At 46.6% G+C, this 23,426-nt stretch overlaps 1 protein-coding gene across 1 annotated transcript; it reads left to right on the top strand.

Annotated features, from left to right (window-relative positions):
* Positions 1 to 422: 422 nt before the first annotated feature.
* On the top strand, positions 423 to 22,945 carry hs2st1a (heparan sulfate 2-O-sulfotransferase 1a). The gene is made up of 7 exons (XM_079750180.1): positions 423 to 740; positions 16,158 to 16,432; positions 16,848 to 16,933; positions 17,300 to 17,438; positions 18,593 to 18,690; positions 20,261 to 20,418; positions 21,930 to 22,945. The coding sequence occupies exons 1-7, from the start codon at positions 617 to 619 to the stop codon at positions 22,151 to 22,153; spliced, it is 1,104 nt and encodes a 367-aa protein (XP_079606306.1). The 5' UTR covers positions 423 to 616; the 3' UTR covers positions 22,154 to 22,945.
* The last annotated feature ends 481 nt before the right edge of the window (positions 22,946 to 23,426 follow it).

The following is a 23,426-nucleotide window of genomic DNA, read 5'->3' as shown; positions in this document are numbered from 1 at the left end:
GCTAAAATAAACCTCGAAATTGAATAAAAACAAAGGTAGTATACTGTGTTCATTATTTATTTTAAACGAGTGAAGGAACTACTCATCCCACAATCCATTGCGAACCTTTTCATGAAAGATCGAGAAACAGCGTCCTCTGCTGTCAGGTCTGAGACCATGTGGTTCAAACCGTCCAATCCGATCTCAGCATACTTACAGTAGCTGTGGACGAATGAAGAGCCTCACCACGTCAGTCGGCTGCTGGTCCAATGGCCGGGCGGTATTAATCAGTTCTCCACCGTGCGGTGAACATACTGGACGGGACAGCGCTGCGCGGCGGACACACACAACATCGGCTGGTAGTCTCATCCATGGGGGGACACATTACACACAAAGAGAATTCGTTTGTGTTTTATTCACTACACTTGTAAGGGAATTGCACACATTTAACGTGAACGAACCCGTTACAAGTGTGCACTCGGAGGAAGAAGAATATCTTAGATTGTAAGAGTGGAGGGATAGCCAGAGCGCTGAGGCCATGCACAGCCGCGTCCCGCTGGCTCTGTAACCGCGGAGGGTGCACTGCGTCGCTCGGGTTTTCCGGACATGGAGTAATAAATCCACGCTGGATTATTTGATGGGGTTGCTAAGAGTCATGATGCCGCCCAAGTTCCAGCTCCTGACGCTCCTCGCCTTCGCAGTGGCCATGTTCTTCCTGGAGAACCAGATCCAGAAGCTGGAGGAGTCCCGTGGAAAGCTTGGTGAGGCCCCCCCACGGTCGATCTGTTATAGCTACGATCACAACACGTTATGCGAGTCCGTATACATGTCCAACAGATTGCCCTGCCGTGGTAATGTTTGGGATATTAGTCGTACATCGGAATGGGTTAAATCACGATCAATTGGGAGACTGGTTTCATACCAGCAGCATCGGTTTTGTGTATGGGTCTGGGGTGCTGGCGCTGTGACCCCCTGTCCCCTGAACCATTATTTGAAAACGAGAAGGCTTTCTCCCTGTCATGCCAACACAATCACACTCACCGATAACCTTGAAAAAAGTGGGATTATTTTGCTCTACGTATGGTCGGCGAAGTGCATTAGTCGACATGCACAATGGATATGTTATTACTAATTCGCATATTTTAAAGAGTTTGTAATCATGTTGTTTCATTAAAATATATATTAGAGAGTTTATTGGGTTAATGAGCTTTTTGTAAAATAAAGGAATATGGGGAAATTCAAATGACCTGGAATTGACCTGTCAGTGAATCAGGAATGATGTTTTACGGACCCCCCCTGGCCATAGCGCGCTCTCATAAGTTCATTCTCTGCAATTCTGCAACGCTGACCGTCCATGTGCCAGCAGGGTTTACAACCGTGGTCCTCCTGAGCCGACTGGTGGCTTTGTTGTCCGGAGCTCTCTTGCAAATCTAATTGCCACACATTCTCGATGCTCGGCGCTCACTAAACACTACCTCTTTTTGGCTCCTAATGTGTTCTATAATTGATCTCCCACCCATCCATCAATCAATGAATTGGGTTTGCAAAGGTTCCACATTGAAAATGATGCACACAGATGTTAAATATTTTGGGTAGTAGGAACTATCTTGACTCCAGCTGCAACCCGTCGGTCTGCTGGATTGGCTTCGTGCATCGCTTCGTCAACAGTTTCACAAGGCGAGCAGTAGTTTCTAATAATAGTCTGGGCTGTGACAGCCCACCGGTGTAATTGGTCCCACTAGATTAAATTGAAGCCAAAATATTGTTAAATTCTGTAAATGAACCGTAATGAGAGGACTATGGCTTGTTGATATAAAAGCAGTGTCTTGATATTCGGATTAGTAGAAAGATTGCATTACTGCTGCTTTAAACCCTGGCTTGTCCATTTGGTTTGCTGATGGATACGGGATCAAATATTACAGGGAGTGAAATCTATGCCCTCTCGGGACACACACACACGCACACACACACACACACACACACACACACACACACACACACACACACACACACACACACACACACACACACACAATGCTGAAACAGGAGCTAGCAGTCTCTCTCCCCGGCCGGCCTGCCACTCCCACATTCTGTTGAGTGGGCAAAAGCTCTCTGATAGATGACGGGGGGCGGGGGGGGAGGTCAACACCGGTACACCGGAGCCTTGAATTATGTGCTGCATGGCCACATATCTGTGAGTGAGGTTTCGGGCTTCCACTGGACTGGTGTTGGTGATGGACGGCCCCCGAGTTGAGTAGGTGACCAGGTGCTGCCGTCTGCTTCAGCTGCTGCTGTGACAACGGCTTGACGTCGTCAACTGTAATACACACTGTTGGTGTTGGGAGGCTAGAGGTGACTCCTGCTGCTAATGTTGTGCCATTCCATTGTCTATTTCTATCTCTCGATATTATATGCAAACACTTCCCCAGCCGGGATTTAAGAAGTGCATATTTTAACTCCCAGCATGCTGTGTTTGGGATGATTTCAAATCTAGAGACGCAGCGATATTTCTTTGGAATATTTTGGGGTGATTTCAGTGTTCCTGGACAGAGAGGAGCTCCCATGGGAGGGGTGGTTGTCCAGCCATGCTGTGCGAGATAAAGGTCTTGTTCTCAGTCGGGTGTGAGTCAGGCCGGCGCGTCCTAGGGAGGACAGCCCCATTTGTATCTCAGACGAGGCGTCCATCACCTGCCAAACATCTCGTCAGCTAGGACCCATCTCGTACCACGTTACTTCAGGAGGTGGTCTTGTGTGTGAACGCTCCTAGATTGAGAGCTGAAATCTAAACAACATTCTCAGTTCCTTTAGGATAGGATCAAGTTCAGTGGTGATAATAGGCTTAATCTTAATCATGAAAAAAATACTTTCTTTTTGAACGGAATGAACATCTTGAAAATGCACAAAACAACAGTTGTCTGGATGTAGCTCTTGGTATTTGGTATGCTGTGCATGCTATCAGGCCATGTTCATTGCAGCATAAAACAGTCCAGCTCTGTGTCCGTGTGTGTGGACCAAACCGTGGCACATCATCGCTCTCCCGCGTAGGGACTAACGGGTCACATTGCCGGCCCACCCAGGCGACACAAGAGCGCACAGCTTAGCATTCATTGACTGCCGCGGACCACCGCTTCCTGAGCTTGTGTTGTGAATTTGACTTCAATTGTCATGCTGGGCACTTGCGACTAGCGGCCCAGCAGCCCCGGCTCTCCCCTGAGACCCAGGACGGGCTCAGCTGTAAGAGGGCTGGAAGTGGGGGGAGACGGGGTAGGACCGGCGATGTTATATCAATATGATATTGATTTGGTTTCACTGAGTGTCGTTGGAGGTTTTGGCCATCGTATCTTTCGCGCTCGGTTTTGTGTGTTGTCTTTTATCGACCTTTCAGGGCTCCCTCACAGTGGAGCAATCTGATATTGTGATGCTGATCAAGTCGGGTGACTGGAATAAGAACACGCGTCACAAATGGTGCTTTTGTTTCTGGTTAATCATTAATGAAAGTAAATCCGCGAGGATTCTATGACTTTATGATAGTATTTAGGGTAGTATGGAGGATGGTTCATGTAAAGTCTTTCTGTAAAGCTTATTAGGAGTGTGACAACTATGGCTTACGACTGCTTGCTCTGCCACCCATCTTCTCGGCATGATAAAGTATACCTATCTATAGTTTAGCCCTCGTTCTCTCGCACCTTTCTCGTTCTCTTTGTCCTAAAACGCCCCGACAGCATTTTTTCAGACTTTCTGGTCACAGTTCTTGGATTCACTCTGAGGTTTCGCTTACTCTTCCCAGTTTAAGGTTTTACGATTTTTCTCGAGGGTGAATATAAGTCACCCATCCCCTGACTGCCATCCAGTCACTAATCTCTTTTGGTCCCGCTGACTGACTGTATGACTGACTGACTGACTGACTCTAGTTAACCACACTTAAGTATGCCAGCGGAGCAGCAAATGGAATGGAGACGGGTGTAATGACTGGAATCTTCTCTCTGGGGGGGGGGGGGGGGGGGGGGGCCACGGCCCACGTGGTTTGTGTAGGCCCGCCTTCTCCCCCCCCCCCCCCCCCCATTCCACTGCTGCAGCCCGCCAGCATTCCAAACCCTGTCACTTCCCGTCAAACGCCATGTTTTCTTCCCAACTTCCCCTGTGGCTCACAGAGGACAGGCAGCCCGGTGGGACAGCTGCTGGGAGCGGGGGTCAAAGGACCACAGGGGCGTCTTTCTGAAGGCCTCCCGCTTTTGCCTCTTGAGAGGAACATTTGTGTGCATAGTTGTGTAAAGAATACTGTTTGGCTGTTGCTGTCACTATTGCAATATTCTATAACAGTTCATGTTATGGGGGAAAACACTGCGGTTAAAAGATATGGCAAGGCGAGGGGAATCGATCCTTACGAGACATAATCAATATGACAACACTGGCCATAATTGCTTTATAACTCAACATATAACTCAAGATATTCAAATTGGAGCATTAAAATCAAATCTGTTCCATTCTCCATGCGCTTGGCTGCGAGCCATTGACTAAAATGTTTCTGGCCGGCTCCGAGTGGCCCCTCCGTTGTAGGATGATTCAAAATATATGAGGGCAGGTGTCATTTGTCCAGCAGCAGAGTTTAGTAGAGTGAACGAGGGCCTGAATGTGGACGGTCGATGACCTCTTTCGCCATATGGTCCCAACACCTTATCAAGAAGCAGCTGTAAATAGCCTTCTTATTATTTGGATGAGGAACCTTTTTTCTACTGTAATCTCCCCGGACCCCAGACATAAATACCCTCCCTGCTTCCAGAGCACAAAGGCAGTGGCGTACGAGAGGGAAATAAACAAAAAGAGGATTATTCAATTTTCGTTGGACAGAAAACATTGAGACTAATCCCTGTGCCTCAGCCATCCGCCGTCATACGTTGTGAAGGGAAAGGTAAACCAGGGGGACACTTTCCATGCTTTAAGTTCTCACAGGAACACAGAACTTGAACTCGGAGAACACAGAGAAGACCATCTCAGCTATCAGCAGCGGTGTCAAAGCAGCAGCGCTGTCAAAATTATGGGACCTATGACTGAGCCGAGGGTCATTCCTTCAGGATGCAGATGGATGGAAGGAATGTGTGGAAATATGGATGGAGGAATGATGAAAGAAGGAGAAGCCGTTTGGCTGCAGGTCTCTCTAGCTTCATTCAAGGTTTAACCTTAATCCTGTCTTTCATTTCAGTCATATTAATTCAGTTTTCATACAGTAACAGATGATGAAATTGGGCAAAGCTTGCATGTGTGCATGTGTGTGTGCGTGTACCGAGATGTGTTCAGTGGGCGGTGATGGAGCCTCAGTGCATTAATTCAAACCCGAGCTCGGAGACTCGCTGGGTTTTCTATCAAATATGTATAGAATTTTACAACCGCGAAGCAAAGTGAGCCAAATCAAAATGGAAAAAGGATTCGTATGGAATACCCAAACGTTATTTTGGAAAATGGAGTTGTATACGTGTAGCAGGTAATGAGGACTGTATGGCTTCTAGAATTTGTATTTCGGTCACATTCACCTGTGAGGAGCTGTTGTCAGTATGCCCCCCTCTGTCTCGCCCTCTCTTCTTCGGGCTTTAAATATTATCCCGCCTGGTACTGTCGGGTCATTACGTCGGAGAGCCCCATAATTGCTTTCTTGATGTGCGTGCGAGGCTGCTCCAGAACACAAGTTTGCCACCTGGGCTGGCCTGTTGTACATGACTCTGGTATTAAACCTTAAAGGATGTTCCGTTGTGTTCCCCCTCAAATGATAGATTTGTTCAAATAATTGATCGCGTTAGCTCAATTGTCAGAGAAAGTGAAGTACGGAGTAATAATTAGTAATACAGCAACACATAGAAGTGATAATAAATACAAGTTAGGAAAGGTAATTCTAGCCATTTACTGATGGTGAATGAACAAAGATTCAGCGTTCAGTCTCCATTCCTTCTTTGGATTCTTACTTCTGACCAAACTCGTACCAGACGATTGTTTTACAAACTGCAGGAAGAACCATAGAATCAACAGACAATTTGCGAAGGGGGTAGAGTGAGGCTAAATGAAATGTAATGCAAACAGCGAGAGAAGGACTGAATCCTTAGACAGAAGGGGGATCTCACCAAAGCCATGGGCTGATGGCCTTCTTGTTAGGCCGGTCCTTGCCGGTCTCGCCGGTGTATAGACGTGCGGTGCAGTAGCCCGTTACAATGTGGGAGACAACTCTGCTCGGATCTCTGCAGTGCTAACCTGTCCCGCCTCCTCATCATTAAACCTATGAATAGCTGTCATGCGCTGGGCCTAATAGACTGTGGAGCGGTCCCCTGGCTCCTATATATGCATTATTAATTATCATAGAGTGGGGGGGGGGAGATAGAGATGAACGCATTAGGAGAGAGAGAGAGAGGGAGCAAGGAGCTGGAGATCCGAGCTGAAAGCTGTGCTCTTGCCAACGTTTCTTCATTTATCTTGTAAATTATGTTTGTTGTTGTATTAGGAGACTCTCAGGGAGCAGAACATGGCTACAGCAGACCGGGTTGTTGGTTTAGAGATGCACGTCTCACGCTGAATCGTCTAAACTGTTTGTTTGTGTCTCTTTTGTCTCGCGAGGCTGTGGACATGTGTTGCTGCCACTTGTGTTCCTCTCTGTTCTGCTTTGAACCAAACGCCACTTGGTTTAATGGCGACACAAACAACCCTGGCTGCTGCGACCCCATTTTTACACATGGGTTACAAGCAATCAGACATTTAGAAGGGAGGGGCTTTGTTTTGGCAAGGATATGGCGATGCCATCCAGGATATGGGCATGCAGAGGTCACCAATCACAGTGGAACACCAAGACTATTAATACCTACTTGCAGGCAGAGATCAAACGCTACTAAGATGGTGCTTCAAAAACAAAGTCACACGAGGTTGAAATACAATCCAGTGGGGCGAAATGGGAACTGGAGGCTTTAAGACAAGCGTTCATAAATGAAATGCCAATACTTTTGTTTTTCAGATCGATTCGCAGGAAGCCCAACAAGCTGACCGAGGCTCTAGTGTGTATTGGCATCTCGTTGTGTCATCTAATCAGCAGGGTTTCCGTGAGCCATGTCTTTGGCTGGCCAACAAAATGTAAATTCTCTTGTCAAATGTTGAATTGAACCTTGTTATATGTAATAACACGTGTTGCACGTCTGTAGCCGGTTGGTACACGCTCGTTAAGAAGGGTGATACGCGCTAGTGTGGTAGGGTGATACACGCTTGTTAAGAAGTGTGATACCCGCTCGTGTGGCAGGGTGCTATGCCCTCGCGTGGCAGGGTGCTATGCCCTCGCGTGGCAGCGTGCTATGCCCTCGCGTGGCAGGGTGCTATGCCCTCGCGTGGCAGGGTGCTTTGCCCTCATGTGGCAAGGTGCTATGCCCTCGTGTGGCAGGGTGATACGCGTGTGTGTAAACATTTGTGTTTAAAAACAAAGCCATGCATATTGTGTTGTAAAAAAAGGCTTTTTCCCATGTTGGTCTTCACAGGTCTCCTCTCCATGTTTAACATTAGTAGTTTCGGTTTTAAAGAATCTCCTAAGGGACGCATGTAGACTCGGTCCGATTTCATGGGTGGAATTGATTTGAATCTATTTGCAGTTTAATTTGGCTTGGTTAGCGTCGCACTGGACTTTGATAGGAGAATAAAACAATGTAAGCCGACGCCTCAGGGTCGAGTGTGACGCTGCTTTTGTTGGAGAGATAATCCCAGTGTCCCAGTGTTTTTGTGAGTGAACACAAGCGTTGCTTTATCTAGTTGTCCGACCATATTTGATGAGTGCTCTCACCTTCTGATGCACTGCCTCTGACTGAGACTCATTTGAATCAAGGATAAATTCTTGTTAACTTTGCCGAATAATATTATTTCCAGTTTGCGGAAAACATTGTGGTACATTCAACCAACAATGTTGTTTGGTTGGATCGTAATCACACCTAGATGGAACCGAACCAGGGTTCACTTGGAAACGGACTGACACCCCTGTGTTCAATACTACTTTCCACATTTTATTGTTGCCTAATAAGCTTTAAAGGTGCAGTGTGTAAGATTTAATGCCACCTAGGGGTGAGGTTGCAGATTGCAACCAACTGAATAAAACCCCCTCACCTCCTCTCATCCCTCCTATGCTTTGGTGTAGGATAAGCTTTGTGTACTAGGTGTACTTGTGTGCCAGGAGTTATCTCCAAAATGTTGTCAGTCAAAGTCATCGTCTACGACTGCATCGGGTAGCCAGCTGTCAAGTGATGGTTCCTGAATAGATTCATAAATTATGTTTAGTAATTAGGCTGTAAAACTAGGGCTCATAATTTACAAGTAAGGGGGCCATTATTAATGTTAATCAAAGATGCGCCCTCTCTGGGGACGTAAGTTGGTTCTGGGTGCCCCTTTTCCACCGGCAAGTACGCTTCGGACCCAGCACACCTCAGCTCAGTAGTGAGGGTCCGGTATAGCCCAGGGCCCGGTTTCCCGAAACCTTATTAAAGCCTTCTTAACGCTACGTCATTCTTAACCTCTACTTTAAGTTCTACCTTAACATTTTGCGTGTTACCCGAAACGTTTTTTGCTATGAATCTCTTTGGTACGTCGTTCATTGGTAAGGTTGGACTGAAGCGCTCGTAGAACCTTCTTAGGTCCACCGTAGTAAGGGTTCAGCTCCTGACGCTAGTCGCCACCACTGTGACCTGTTGAAATCCCTGTTGCGCATGGAACTGCCACATTGACAGTGTTGTGTTTCACCAATTGGTTTAAGTCATTCATGTAGAAAATAGTTGCTGGAAACACAACTTCAAAAAAATATTGTATTTATTTTACAAATCAAAAATGAACAAAACAGTCTTACAAATAAATAAATGATACTGCAACGAGTGAACGTAATAAGTGGTCAACCAAAGCTTTCCTTTGAGATTTAGTTTTCACCTGACAAACAAACACTGGACAGGCGGTGCGCAAAGCCCGCACACAGACCCCTACAGGTAGTCTCAGCATAAACAGTATTATATAATAAGATAAATAATCTATTCAAAATGTTGCTTTCATTTCAAAATTTCTATTTTCATAAATAATCAACAAGTCCACACCTTTTGTAAACAGAAAATCAATAGCCTCATTTGAACGGCTGCGACAGATGTTATTAAGGATGTAATTGCCTCAATCTCCTCTGCTGTTTCTATATTTTCATTTTTTTTTTAAATCAGTGTATGATATGCTAGTATGTTCGACCATGGTTAAATAAATGTTTAGGCCAACTAGAAGTATTTCGAGCAATGTTTTATTCTCAAAGACTGCAATATCTTTTAGAACGCTGTGCATGAAATGGAAAATCGAACTCTAAGCAATCTATTTCAGCACTTTCTTTCTGGACAGCGCCGTGTACGAATGACGTCAGACGTCTAAACATAGGAGTGTTCGTAGCGCGCTAAGAGTGGACGTTATCGGGAAACCAGGCCCAGCAAAGTTACGCCTCGCGTTTCCACCGCCGACAGTAACCTTGGTAGGGGCGGGGTTTAAGCCATATGGCGATAGCCGCGGCAGCTACGTAAGCATCGTGATCTCATAGCAACCCGACACAGTGTAGCCTACTAATAAATCCAAAGAAAAAGAAGAACGCACACAATGAACAAAGAGCAACAATGTAGGACGTCCAAGAAGGACGGCAAACTTTTGTGCGAAAAAGTTCAACCTCTTCCATTCCTTAATAACTGTTGGGGACTGAACGCCCTTGGCCAGGCCGGTGACGGCCCCGGGGCCAATTCTATCCAGCGGACACTCAATTATTAACCACGCCGCCCCCAAGATCAATCAGAGGACTAAATGATGAGAGTTCTATCTGCGAAAAAATAAACAAACCTCATATCTGTCCCTTGCCACCTTTTCCGACCAACCCCACGTTGTTTGGAGTTGATTAGAGTTGATTAGAGTTGTTTTCGTTTCCTCCTTGGCACGGACACATACATGCACATAATACATAATAGCCAATAGCCAATGGCTGATAGCACGGCTCCAGACGTTATTGGCTGACCTGTCAGACACAGTATACTCAGGTCGATCCCGGGGGAGATGTCAGCCAGGAAACGACCGGTTGGACCACAGCGCACGGCCCCTCATCTATCCAAGTCTCCCATCGCTGGTGCAGAGGCCAGGCAGGATTAGGACCACCGGTCTCCCTCCTCAGTTTCTAATTTAAAGCTGAAGAGTTTGGAATGGAATTCATTGCTAATTAAAAAAAACACACTAATTCCCCTTTTCTAATTATAGGGTTGGTTTGAAACACACACACACACACACACACACACACACTCCACTGGTATGACCATCTAGGACAGCCAGATAGTTAAGGTCACCAGAGACATGCTTGTCTCGTACAAGGCCTTGTTTTGTCTGGCCCACGCAGCAGACGATCCCCAGCCTTCCCTGAACCACTGACAAAGCACACTTGTCTGACTCGTGAGGAATCAACAACAGTGGCTCCTTCTTTTTATCTTTTTAAGGAAGGTGACCTTTTGTAGTGTCAGTGTTTTTTTCTGACACCCACCAAGCCGCCTCTTGAGGAGGGGCAGCTGTCGTCTGCGTGGTCGTTGCCTTTTCCTGACAAACATGAGTCAGGGCAAAGGTTCATCGCCCACCTTCTCGTGGGCAGTGAACCGTTGCTCATTCTCTTTGGTCGAGTTGAGCAGGACTGTGGTGAGAGATGAGTCGATTTTCACAGCAATGTGTGACACAAAGCAATGTCTGGTAAAAGCCTCTAAGAGGTTGCCATTATTGTTCTGATTATGACGAACAGCTGTGTCCAGCCCAGCACTTCTCTTTGTGTTTCACTCTTCTGTGTCAGCCGAGCCAGTGAAAGAGATCCTTCATCTAGCCTCAATGTAACAGTTGTATTTCGTCAAGCATTCTATAAGGAGATCACTTGAGAGATTGCATTTGATCTTGTTTCGGCCAAGAGAGATGTGGTCATGTCTTCCAGTAGATTGAATAAGAGAACTAGTGTAAGAGAATGTGAGACCAGAGGCAGTTGTGGAAAAAGCTCTCAGACCAGTATTTGCTGATTGTGTGTGTGTGTGTGTGTGTGTGTGTGTGTGTGTGTGTGTGTGTGTGTGTGTGTGTGTGTGCATTACTGAGGATATGATTGTGTGTGTGTGTTTGTGTGTGTGCCTGTACATCAACACACCTTTTGTGTGTGCCTATTGTCAAACTGAGAACGGACTCCGCTCTTTGGGGGTTGCAGAGCATCTTAAACGGTAGAAAGTGCTCTGGTTTATTGGGCTCCATTTGAAGTCTTCTCCGCTGGTCCCATTGAGCGTCGGCACAATGCATTCCTCTCGCCGTGCCGTTCAAATACCTTACCACCGCACAAATAGGCCTCCGAGCGTAGGGTGTCTGGGCGTTGAAGAAAAAAAGAGAACGTGTGCAAATATACTTTTCCTCCCATAAGCCACAGAAACCAGATCGCAGAAGTTGAGTCGGAGAGAACCTAACTGCGAGTTGATGGCAGGCCTAAAAAGCCCTCATCCATCAAGTGCTGAAATGAGAGCGATTATGGATCGAGAGCATGACTGCGATGGAGCGGTGCGCAACGCGGGCCTATTTCACTGCAGTCTGGCAGCAGGTCGTCAAGGCGATACATGATATATGACGTGTGATGGCTATCTGCAATTACAGCCCATGTATATTTTGAGGCACAATGCAGAAACGTCGAGCAAACGCAAGGTTAGTGGTGCAGGGTATTTGGAGAGGAATGTTGATGCAGAAGATGATGAAATTGTACCAAAGTACATCGTGATAAGCATTGGGTATTTTTGCCTGCATTGCACTGTATGCAACGATTGGCTTCATGCCAAGGTTGTGGGTTGTAAAGAGGATCCAGATATCTGACATGATCAAAAACCAAACCCGCAGAAACTGAACAGAACAGATATTTAGAGATTCTGAAATATAAAGTGTGTGTATGTGTCTTTGTCTGTGTGCAAAAGCATCTATGGTGAAGACGTTGTATACCTTTGTTGTGTGTGTGTGCAGAATTGTGTGTCTGTGTAATGGTGTGTGTCTGTCAGTGTAAGTGTGTTTATCTGTGTATGTATGTCACATACACCCCCCCCTCTCTCCCCTGATGTCACCCTTCATCGATTTCTGCAATCCGGCCTCATCCGAGTGGAACCGGCCAAGCCTCGCACCTCCAGGCATCAGCGTCGAGCAGGGCCCCGCCACGCCGCTCCCTGCACCTTCGGGGCCACCCCGCCGCTGATAGACAATCTCCATTAGCCACCTCTGGGCACAGGCCCCGCTGGGGAGGGAGGGGAGGGCTGGGGGGCTGGGGAAGGGGTGAGAGAGATGAAGAGGGGGAGGGAATAGGTGTCTGTCTGTGTTGGGGGGATGGGGGGGGGGGGGGGGGAGAGATAAGGAGGTTGGTAGAGAGGGAGAGATGTTAAAAAAAAAGGGTGTGTGTGTGTGTGAGCTCCTGAAGTGCTGAGTCGTCTGTAGAGATGGATTAACGAGCGTCATGGAGGAAGGGATCATCCCCCCCCCTCCCCCTTAACCGTCATCCATCCCCCTCCCCCCCTCCCCCTCCTCCTTACTTTTATTATCCAATCAGATCTGACGAGACCGCACAATACTCCTCTCCCAGCCGTGGGGCCGTGTGCGCTGAGGTGGATATGGTCGACTATTAGCAGCGGTCGAGCCTAATCAGCCACTAAATTGCTTCAGTAAATATATCCCAGGAATCATCAAGTCTCTTCTGCTGTTACATCTCCGCTCTCCCTCTCAGTCTCTGCCCTCCTCGCGGTCTTACTTTGAAAGACTCTGACTAATAGGCTTGTAGATGTCCCTGTGTTCAAGACCTGTGTTAGGCTTCACGCTTCATAATTAGCTTTTAATGCATGGAAACTGCCAGAGGGAGGGCGGGGGCTAGACGGTGCGGTGGGGGGGTGTGATGTGGTGCAGTCATTGGTGGTCGTTGGGGGGGGGGGGGGGGGGGGGGGGGGGAATGAATGAAAGAAAGGGAGGCCTAGCTGTGTGGCCACAGTAATTCAGGCTTTTGTTCTCTAATTAAATGACCTCAGAGGGGCCAGCCTGGATTAAAGTGTGTGTGTGTGTGTGTGTGTGTGTGTGTGTGTGGCGCCCTGTCGGTTTTGAGCCAATCCGTGTTCAGCCATGTCGTTGAATAGCGCCATTATAACTCCACCCACCACAACTTCTCTCCCTCCCTCTGTGTCCCTCTCTCTCTCCCTGTTGGGGACTTGGCACTGGGCTGCGATTCCTTTTTTAAACAAGTGTCCTCTGGGGGCCCTTCACATAGCACGGCTCATTGTTCCTCATCGGGACCCCCAGGGGACCAGAGCGGGCCCTGGGTTCTGCCCCCATCCTGTCCAGGGAGGGACTGGCCCGGCGGCCCACGACCCCATGAACAGACCCGGGCGTGGACCAGGACCGGGTCTCAGAGTTAGAGAGTTGGAGAGAGGATCGGGCTGAAGGCAAATCAGTGGGAGAGAGAGAGGATGTGCTCGGTGGGCGCTCAGTAGCGGATGAAGGACGGTGGAGAAGAGCTTCTTCCCATTTTAACCACAAGGTCTCCTCAGACCCACTGATGGCTGCGATCATGAGGATGCAGATGGCTGGCCCTCCCCCACACACACGCAAGGAATACAGATTTACATTATTATCAGTGTCACAATCCCCTCTCCCCTCCTCTCGTCTCAATGCCTCTTTCTTTCTTTCTTTCTTTCTCTCTTTCTCTCTCTCTCTCTCTTCCCCTTTGTGTCTCCATCCCTTTATTTTTTTATTTTGAAGTCCTGATTAGAATTGTCTCCAACTTGAGAGACGTGGACTTCACCATGTCTCTCTTGCAAGCATGTGTGCAACGTGCCTCCAAGTAGCCGTGCCCCGCGTGGCTGTGCCCTTCAGGCCTGTAAATACCAGCCCTAACACCCTCACCACCAGCACCGCCACCACCACCCTCATCACCACCGCCACCAAAACCACCACCACATGTCCCTCCTCTTGGACATGCCGTTAGAGCACAGTGAGGTATCAGTTGCCAGCAGGAACCAGGAGTCTCCACCCTGGCCATGTCAGTCACTAGATCACTTTGATCAGTGGAACATTAACAGCTGCAGGGGGCTGAGGGGAGAGCGCTGGGGGCACTGGAGTGTTTGTGGTTTGGTGTGTGATAAAAGGTTTTGAGAATTTGTGTATGGGTGTGTGAACTTGATGCACATATGTGTCCACGGGTATGATTGTGTGTGTATTCTTGTCTGTGTCTTTACTGTGTTCATGCATGTTCATGCACATTAATTCTAGGCGTGTGTTTGAGTGAAGGTGTGTGTGTGTGTGTGTGTGCGCGCGTGCGTGCGTGCGTGCGTGCGCACACGCACGGCTGGGAGAGTGGGCTGCAGGACATCACAGATGATATCTTAATTGCCGCTCGACACCAGCTGCCAGATGCTACCTGGACAGAGCAGCAGCCCAGACGTCCGACTGCAGGCCGGGCAGCTGACTACGGCCCCGCAGTTCCTGGCATCTCCCACAAGTGTTAGGGGCTCCAGGGGCCACTGTCTCCCCCATTCTGCCTCTCTCTCGCTCTCTGACTTGGTCATCTGTCCCTCTGTGTGTGTCTCCCTCTCTGTCGTCAGTCTCTCCGTGTGTCTGTATCTCTTTGTGTCTGTCCCTCTCTGTCGTCTGTCTCTCTGATGCTCTGCCATCTGTCTCTGTTTGTATCTCTTTGGTTCTCTCTCTGTGGAAGGGGCCCAGACGTCATCCTTAACAGCAGTCGATCCCAATCGCATTCAGGGCTTATCGAGAAGAACTGTCGAACGGCAGTTTGAGGAAGGAGAGAAGAACAAGGCTTTTGGTGTCCTATGTTTTAAGTTGTTGGGTGATTGCTTTATTTTGTGTATTTTGTATAGCGTAGTCGTGTATGTGTGTATTAAGAGGAGCTAGAGATCGACGGACACACCTGTTGTGTTGACCGATCACACCTAAGCATCCATATGACGTCTCACTTGATGCGAATCACCCCCACTCAACTCTTGACTCAATTGACCCCTTACCACCGACCCATGCCCTGTCAGCTTATACACTTGGGCGTTGACCTTTCCCCCCGCGAGGGGGTCACATTTTGCTAAAACCTTTTGGCTATTGGTTTATTAAGAGAGTACTGTATCTGTGATCGGTTTTCCCTAAAATGAATTGTGTTTGTTGTGCAAAAGGCAATCATTTATACTGGATATAATTTATGATACTCCAGCTGCATCATTAATACGGTGAACCCAATCATACTTACTAAACTCAATCATTTATTAGATTTGAGACTTAATTTGTTCAAAGCATCTAGAAAATGTTTCCTATAATAAACCTGGATTTAGTAAATCATCTCTGTTCAGCAGCAGGGATATTCATGACTTTGTACTGCACTAAAGTGAGCTTCACCATGTTCTGATGCCAAAGCGTAAACCAATGTCGTTGTTTTTTATGGTGGCTTTCCGACTTTATGGTGGCTACCTGCCTGGCCGTCTGTCTGGGGTGGGGCTGAGATGAGGACAGAAGGCCCGCCTCCGGCATCTGTTGTGTGGCGCTTTACACAAGCAGGGTTCGAGTGCTCTCCATTGGTCGTTGAAACACTAGCTTTTGCAAAACCGGGGTAAGGGTCGCCATCACTCAAGCCCTTCTGAAGTGTTTCTGCGGTCCTCAGCGTCAGGGAGCTGGAGACGAGGGACACCACAGTCTCCGTCACTCAGACACCATGTTCACTACTGCTGGTTCTTTAGAAAGGGCCCTGATTCACTGGGTTCTAAAGCAAGCTTTGACCCTTCCTGTGTCTTACATTGTGTCCATTAATAGATCTTTATTGTGTTTCCAGCACGAAGGGAAAATAATGGCGTGGCAGTTCACAAATATGTTTTCGTTGTGATTGGATGATAGGAATATGTGTTGATATGTCTGAAAATTAGGGTAAGGTTTTTTTGGGGGGGGTCGTCGAAAGAGTTATTAACAAGACTACAGAAGATGGCTTTCGAAATATGAAAAGGACATTTTATTTCCATGGTTTCTTTGTTATCCCCCCCCTTCAATATGTCTCGTAAAAGCATTTGAACATTGTAATGCATTCATTCAACAATTAACAAACTGTGTGTGTGTGTGTGTGTGTGTGTGTGTGTTTGTGTGTCTCCGTGCAGAGCGAGCTATCGCCAGGCACGAGGTGCGGGAGATCGAGCAGCGGCACACGCAGGACGGTCAGCGCGAGCGGGGGGAGGGGCTTGTGGGGGCGGGGCCTGTGCTGGGGGCAGGGCTGCCGGACGCAGAAGATGTGGTCATCATCTACAACCGAGTGCCCAAGACGGCCAGCACCTCCTTCACCAACATCGCGTACGACCTGTGCGGCAAGAACCACTACCACGTGCTCCACATCAACACCACCAAGAACAACCCTGTCATGTCCATCCAGGACCAGGTTGGTGGGGGGGGGGGCATGATGGCAGCACCACACCACATCACCACCTTGAGAAAGCATTATTTACATCCATTAGTCTGATTAGGTGAATCGAAACAAAGTGTGATATTTAATAAGGAGACAGACACACGCTCTGACGTTGAGTCAAGTCTTGGTGTATCGTTGTTTAGCATGAATGGTTTCAAAGACAGTGTTTACAGTGACGTAAAAAAAGGTTTGAGACTAGGCATGAGAGCTGCCGTGGATGTCTTCAGAGGGGCCTTCTTGGAAGTCATATCGATAATCATTCATACAAAGTTGTACCGGAAATCCTGAATCGGATTTCATTACACATTCATAACCAAAGCACTGCTGTTTTGCATGTTGGATCTTTAACAGACAGTTGATCATGGTTGTGATGTTTTTTTTTATTCAGGTGAGGTTTGTTAAGAACGTGACAGAATGGCGGGAAATGAAGCCGGCCTTCTACCATGGACACGTCTCCTTCCTCGACTTCACCAAGTAATAAAACACCAAGATACTCATTACTGTTGCTTTGATGTTGTCGCCACCTCGTGGTCATGTGTAGAAGTTGCATAAAGCAGTTCATTGTGTTTTAGGTTTCCTTTCACAATTTCACAATCTCCTAACACAAACATGAATGTGTTTATGTTGGATACATAATGTATGTCATTATGATACATATTACAGCCATACATAATGCATGCATGCATGCTTCTTGTTCAATAGTTTCATTATTTATGTATGTAATATTTGTTCTTTTTTTTCTCTCTTTTTTACCCAGAAAGAGTCATCTCAATATCTTGATCTTTGTTGTAAGTTGCTGTCTTCCTCCCTAATGTAATTCATTTTGACTGTGGTCTCCAGGTTTGGTGTGAAGAAGAAGCCCATCTACATCAACGTGGTCCGAGACCCCATCGAGAGGCTGGTATCCTACTACTACTTCCTGCGCTTCGGGGACGACTACAGACCCGGACTGAGGCGCAGGAAACAAGGGGACAAGAAGGTAGATGTGTTATTATTATTATTGTTGACAAGAAGGTAGTTGTGTTGTTTATTATTGGTGACCAGAAGGTAGTTGTGTTGTTATTATCGGGGACAAGAAAGTAGTTGTGTTATTATTATTATTGGTGACAAGAAGGTAGTTGTGTTATTATTATTATTATTATTATTATTATTATTATTATTATTGGTGACAAGAAGGTAGTTGTGTAGGTATTATTATTGGTGACAAGAAGGTAGATGTGTTATTATTATTATTATTATTATTATTATTATTATTATTATTGGTGACAAGAAGGTAGTTGTGTTATTATTATTATTGGTGACAAGAAGGTAGTTGTGTTGTTATTATTATTGGTGACAAGAAGGTAGATGTGTTGGTATTATTATTGGTGACAAGAAATGGAAGCTGGAATACCATTACTGAGTTTTTAAAAAAATGAGTTTTGGGTTGACACTTTTAGGATAGAGGGAGACTTTATCCAAATGGATACTCTTTAACTACCGTGGTTGTGGTATATTAAATAAACCACTGCTCTGGCAGAGCTTCACCATCCACTCACACAGTGGTGTTCCGAAAAGCGCTCCATTTCACACACACCGCCCGGACAGAGCTCCACACACACACTGTCCAGACAGAGTTCCACAGACACATCGCCCTGACAGAGCTCTACACACCGCCCAGACAGAGCTCCACACGTCCACACACCATGCCATTTGGTCCTGACGTCTGAGTGCCTCAGAAAAGGCTCTCAGACGTCAGGAACCGAACGCCGCCTGTTCCGAGCAGAGTAGAACATAGACATAGTGTTTTAGGGAGAATGGACCAACGTAGGATTTTACCCCTTTATTTTTTAATTGGGGTCTTAGTTCAGCAATAGTATTAAAATGGCATTTTTGACCAACTTGATGACCATATAATGCATAGTGCAAAAAAATAAAAGCTTTTGGGTTCTCTGACTCTTTAACTGCCTCCATCGTGTTCTTTGTGGTGGTGTTGATTTACAATATAGACAATCACTCTTGCATGAGATCATTTTAAATTTTAAATACATCTTGTACGTCCTGTGGTATTACAATAATACAACAAACAGCTGCTAAATGATATTGTTGTACTGTGTGTGTGTGTGTGTGTGTGTGTGTATGTGTGTGCTCCAGACGTTTGACGAGTGTGTGTCTGCGGGGGGCTCAGACTGCGCCCCTGAGAAGCTGTGGCTGCAGATCCCGTTCTTCTGCGGCCATTACTCCGAGTGCTGGTACGTGTTCCAGACGCACACCACTGTTATGTACCTGCTGTATACCATATCTATATTCATTCTATGAGCGCCATGTGTTACCCTATGGGTTGATGAGTTTATGTGGCTGTATGTCGCTGCCCTGCAGATGGGTATGGGTTCCCACATGCACTGTAATCTCCTTGCCGGTACACGCGTCTATGTAAAATTGAGTTTCCGTTGCTTGACGCAACTACAGCTTTGTTCTGCTTCCTGTATAAGAATCGTTGCACAAGTGCATGATTAGCATTATATGTCTGAACAGTGAGTGTCTGCGGTAAGTGGCTTTATTTAATGTTAAAGTGAACCAGGTTGTGGAGACAGCCAAGGGCCAGGTTATGACCGTGAAGCCATGCTGTCCCAGACTGCTCCATGACACGCTACGGTGTCTCTAATAGGGCTCAGCTGTCCCCTGTTCCTTAGTCATCTCCTGGAGGTCTCGCACGCTCTCCCATCATAGCAGCTTAGCCTTGATGTCTTCCCTGTCGCAATGGTGATCTGAATCAGTCTGTTTGTCTGGGCTGTCCCAGTCTCCCTCTTGCTGTCTCCTTCCCTCTGCTCTCTCTCTTGCTCCTTCCTGTCTCTTTGGTTCTGTCCTGGCTCCCTGCTGTCTCTCTGTCTCTGCTGTCTCCCTGTCTCTGCTATCTCCCTGTCTCCCTGGCCCTCTGCTGTCTCTGTCTGTCTCTGCTGTCTCTGCTGTCTCACTGTCTCCCTGGCCCTCCGCTGTCTCTGTCTGTCTCTGTCTGTCTCTCTGTCTCTGCTGTCTCACAGTCTCCCTGGCCCTCCGCTGTCTCTGTCTGTCTCTCCGGCTCTCTGCTGCCCCTCTGTCTCTGCTCTCCTAATCTCCTAATTTCTAATTTATGTTTACTTTGTTTTTGGGAACCTATTGGTTGCCATGGGTGATGTATACACATCCACCATAGTAAACACATTGTTGTTATTGTTATGCCAGTCCTCCAGTCTCAACAACATTGTCTGTTCATTAGAGAGATTATTGGAAGATGAGTCAGCGAGTTTCCATTTAACACTATCTCACTCTTTCAACTGCCATTATGTGAATTCCACGTGCTTATCTCTGACTTCCATAACATTTAATTTCCTGAGCATGACACATTTCCTGCCACCCACATTCATATATTTTTTCCTCCTCCTTATCCTCAGGTTTTCTTTTCCCCACGGTTCCTACTGGTGTCTTCCTCTTGCTTGTTGCTTGTCCTTTCTCTCTCCCCCCTTGTTCTCTCTCACCTGATGTTCCACCTTCCTCTTCTTTCTTTAATCATAACCTTCCCTTTCAATCAGCCCCCCCCCCCTCTTTGCCTCTTTCTCCCTCTCTCTCTCATATGTCCCATCCTCTCCTGAGCTCCTTCGGTCCCCGTCTAGTCTACCTACCCTGTTCTCACGCCCCGCAAACATTTAGCACAGCAACAACATGCGCAATCTCCTCCATAATGATCCAGACATGAAGGCAGAACACCAGACCACAACACTGCCGACCAAACAAACAGCAGTACTAACAGACTACATCCTCTCCCTCCTCCCTGTGACCTCTCAGGAACGTGGGCAGCCCCTGGGCCCTGGAGCAGGCCAAGTACAACCTGGTGAACGAGTACATGCTGGTGGGGGTGACGGAGGAGCTGGAGGACTTTGTCATGATGCTGGAGGCCGCGCTGCCTCGCTTCTTCAGGGGGGCTACCGACCTCTACAAGACAGGTACCCCGCCCCGCTCCACCTCTGCCCCGCTCCGCAACCGCCTCGCTCAGCCTCCGCCCCTTCTGACACAGCCCCTGCTGGTTCAGGGATCATGAGCCTCTTTCATACAGAGATCCTCCAATATTGCCATAAAGAAGATCTGTCCTTATGCTGGCTAATCTTTTTAACACAGAACCACACAAGGCGGGTGTAGGTCCAGAAGGTGTGACAAGGAACACAACAGTGTCCATGTCTAGTGTGACTTATAACATACACATCTTATAACATGCGCATCTTATAACATAGGCGTCTTATAACATAGGCGTCTCATAACATACACGTCTTATATCATAGGCGTCTTATAACATAGGCATCTTATAACATACACGTCTTATAACATAGGCGTCTTATAACATAGGCATCTTATAACATACAGATCTTATAACAGAGGCGTCTTATAACATAGGAGTCTTATAACATAGGCGTCTTATAACATACGCATCTTATAACATACACGTCTTATAACATAGGCGTCTTATGACATACGCACCTTATGAAATACAGACCTTATAACATAGGCGTCTTATAACATACGGACCTTATAGCATAGGCGTCTCATAACATACGCGTCTCATAACATACGTGTCTCATAACGTACGTGGAGTAAGGAGGCATCCTGCACAAGGATGCTTACAGGTAGGCTGTGGACATGGGGATTGAACCCGGTGTGCGTCGACATCATTGTCACTGCAATTCTCTGCCATCCAGAACAATCTGTTTGACTTCTTTGGGGGGGAAATATTCCGGTGACCTTTTCGAGCAACACTATATTTGCATAAAGATTACATTGGCAATACTTACGAGCTGAACCTGTATTTTGTATGCTCAGGTTAGCTCGTTATTTGTCATCACTTTCATTTCACATTTCTTTTAACCAAATAGACCCTTTCCTGGTGACCTTTTTAAGAGAAGTAGAATTTATATATGCAAGCTAAGCTTTTAGTACCAATACATAAAGGAAGTAGGAATAGGAGGCTATCATAAAGACCACAAAGCTGGTGCTAACGGCATACTTCACACAGTGTTATATCCAGTACCCGATCAGTCACTTCACAAGGGCTGCAACAAAGGAGTTTAGAAAAGCCTATCAAGGTTGATAAAGTGTCTCAAATAACTTTGCTTTGTCTTTTAGAGTAGCCAAGGAAAACAAAAGCATTTACTCAGCATTAATGCCATGTTTACTATACATGATTTTATAAGGAATCCAAATGAAGGCATTTCTGATGTGTGGTAGCGCACTTAGAAACAAACTTGTCTGCCTATTTATGAGCTCAGCTAGTAGCTTCAGCACTAGTAATCCTAAAACCTTCATGGAATCAAGCCAGGCCACCTCACTATTTATACTTGGACTTGATTCAATTTCATCTGTAATGTTCCCAAGAAGCACTAGGTCACTAGATGTTTCAAATATTCGGTGAATACGTAAGGCAGCGTGTTATCTCTCAACTCGTTCTCTTCTTATGTGGATGCAGGCAAGAAATCTCATCTGAGGAGGACCACGGAGAAGAAGCCGCCCACCAGGGAGTCCACGGCCAAGCTGCAGCAGTCGGCCATCTGGAAGATGGAGAACGAGTTCTACGAGTTCGCCCTGGAGCAGTTCCAGTTCGTCCGCGCTCACGCTGTCCGCGAGAAGGACGGCGAGCTCTACCTGCTGGCCCAGAACTTCTTCTACGAGAAGATCTACCCCAAGAACTAGAGCACCTTCTGGTACATTCCCTCCTGCTCTCGCTCTGTGGAGATGAACTCATCCTGAGGGGGTGATGGACTGAGAGAGAAGGCTAAATGGTGGACCAACCGTCGTATTTGTAGACAACTAAACAACAACAAAGGAGGTGCTACCAAACCATCTAGCGGAGGTGGTGGATGGGTTCTGGTCGGAGAGATTTGTGTCGCTGTGTGCTTGATGACACCTCTACCCCACCAGCTGGTCAAATGGCGGAGGCCAGCGTGGCAGCCGCTATTTGCCGATCGTATTCCTTGCTGAGAAACTCCCCTCTTCCAAGTGAGGAAGAAGGCCATTGGTCGATCTTCTACTCACACGCGACTGGGACACGGCGTGGCCGGCAGCTGTTAGGACCGTCACTATGGATTGGTCACCGGATCTCCTCGGTTCTCTCCTCCTACCCTCAGCCCAAACACTGGAGCCTGTGTTATTTTCTGATTGTGCTGTAATGTATTTTTTATTTCTACAACTATCATGGTCTTTTTTTCTCACACAAAGACCAGGATTCTATCTTTTCCCCTCCTGGGTGAAAAGACGTTGATGTGCTTAGAGACCACAACTAAAGAAAAGACACCGTGGAAAAATGTAACACTACTGCATTGGACTTGAATAAGAACAGTTCAGCTTTTTTCCGAGTCAAAATCCTGTAACTCTAGACTATTTCCTGGGACAAATCTTTGTGTTTTATAAATGTATTTGTTTTATGAAACTTGTAAATGTGCATCCTTGTTGGGGGGGGGGGGGTTTGTATGGATACTGAAAGGTTAAGTACATTAAGTAATTCAACTAGTTGAACAATACTGCTGTTGTACATATTATTTCCAATGGATTAATTTCCAGTGATGTTTTTTATGATTAACTTATTTACATTGTGCTAACACCTACAAACAAATTAACTGTCTGTTCAATTCATGGTTTGTGGGTCTTCCTTGACCATGTTTGTTTTTAAGATTTATTTTTGATTAGTAATTGTAAAACATGGATGCCCAGAAACATACTTATACTCTGCTGCTAAGATTGTAGCCCTTTTTCTTACATTTGTATACATAACATGAAAAAAAACTTTTCTCTGTAAGATTTGCTTTTATGTAGTATGTTTTAGGTGGTTTTGCTGAGTTACGGCTAGGTAAAGATTGTAGATTTCTTCCCTGTTAAATTCCTAACATAATCTCTCTTAATGGGGAGCTGTGAAAGATGGTTATAACACTAAATGTACACAATCTGTTGGCTTGTTTCGAAATTGTTA

This window comes from Pollachius pollachius (genome assembly GCF_949987615.1).
Source record: "Pollachius pollachius genome assembly, chromosome: 14".
In the NCBI taxonomy this organism is placed as follows: domain Eukaryota; kingdom Metazoa; phylum Chordata; class Actinopteri; order Gadiformes; family Gadidae; genus Pollachius; species Pollachius pollachius.
The sequence above is the reverse complement of the archived record's forward strand: the minus strand, read 5'-3'. Positions and strand labels throughout refer to the sequence as shown.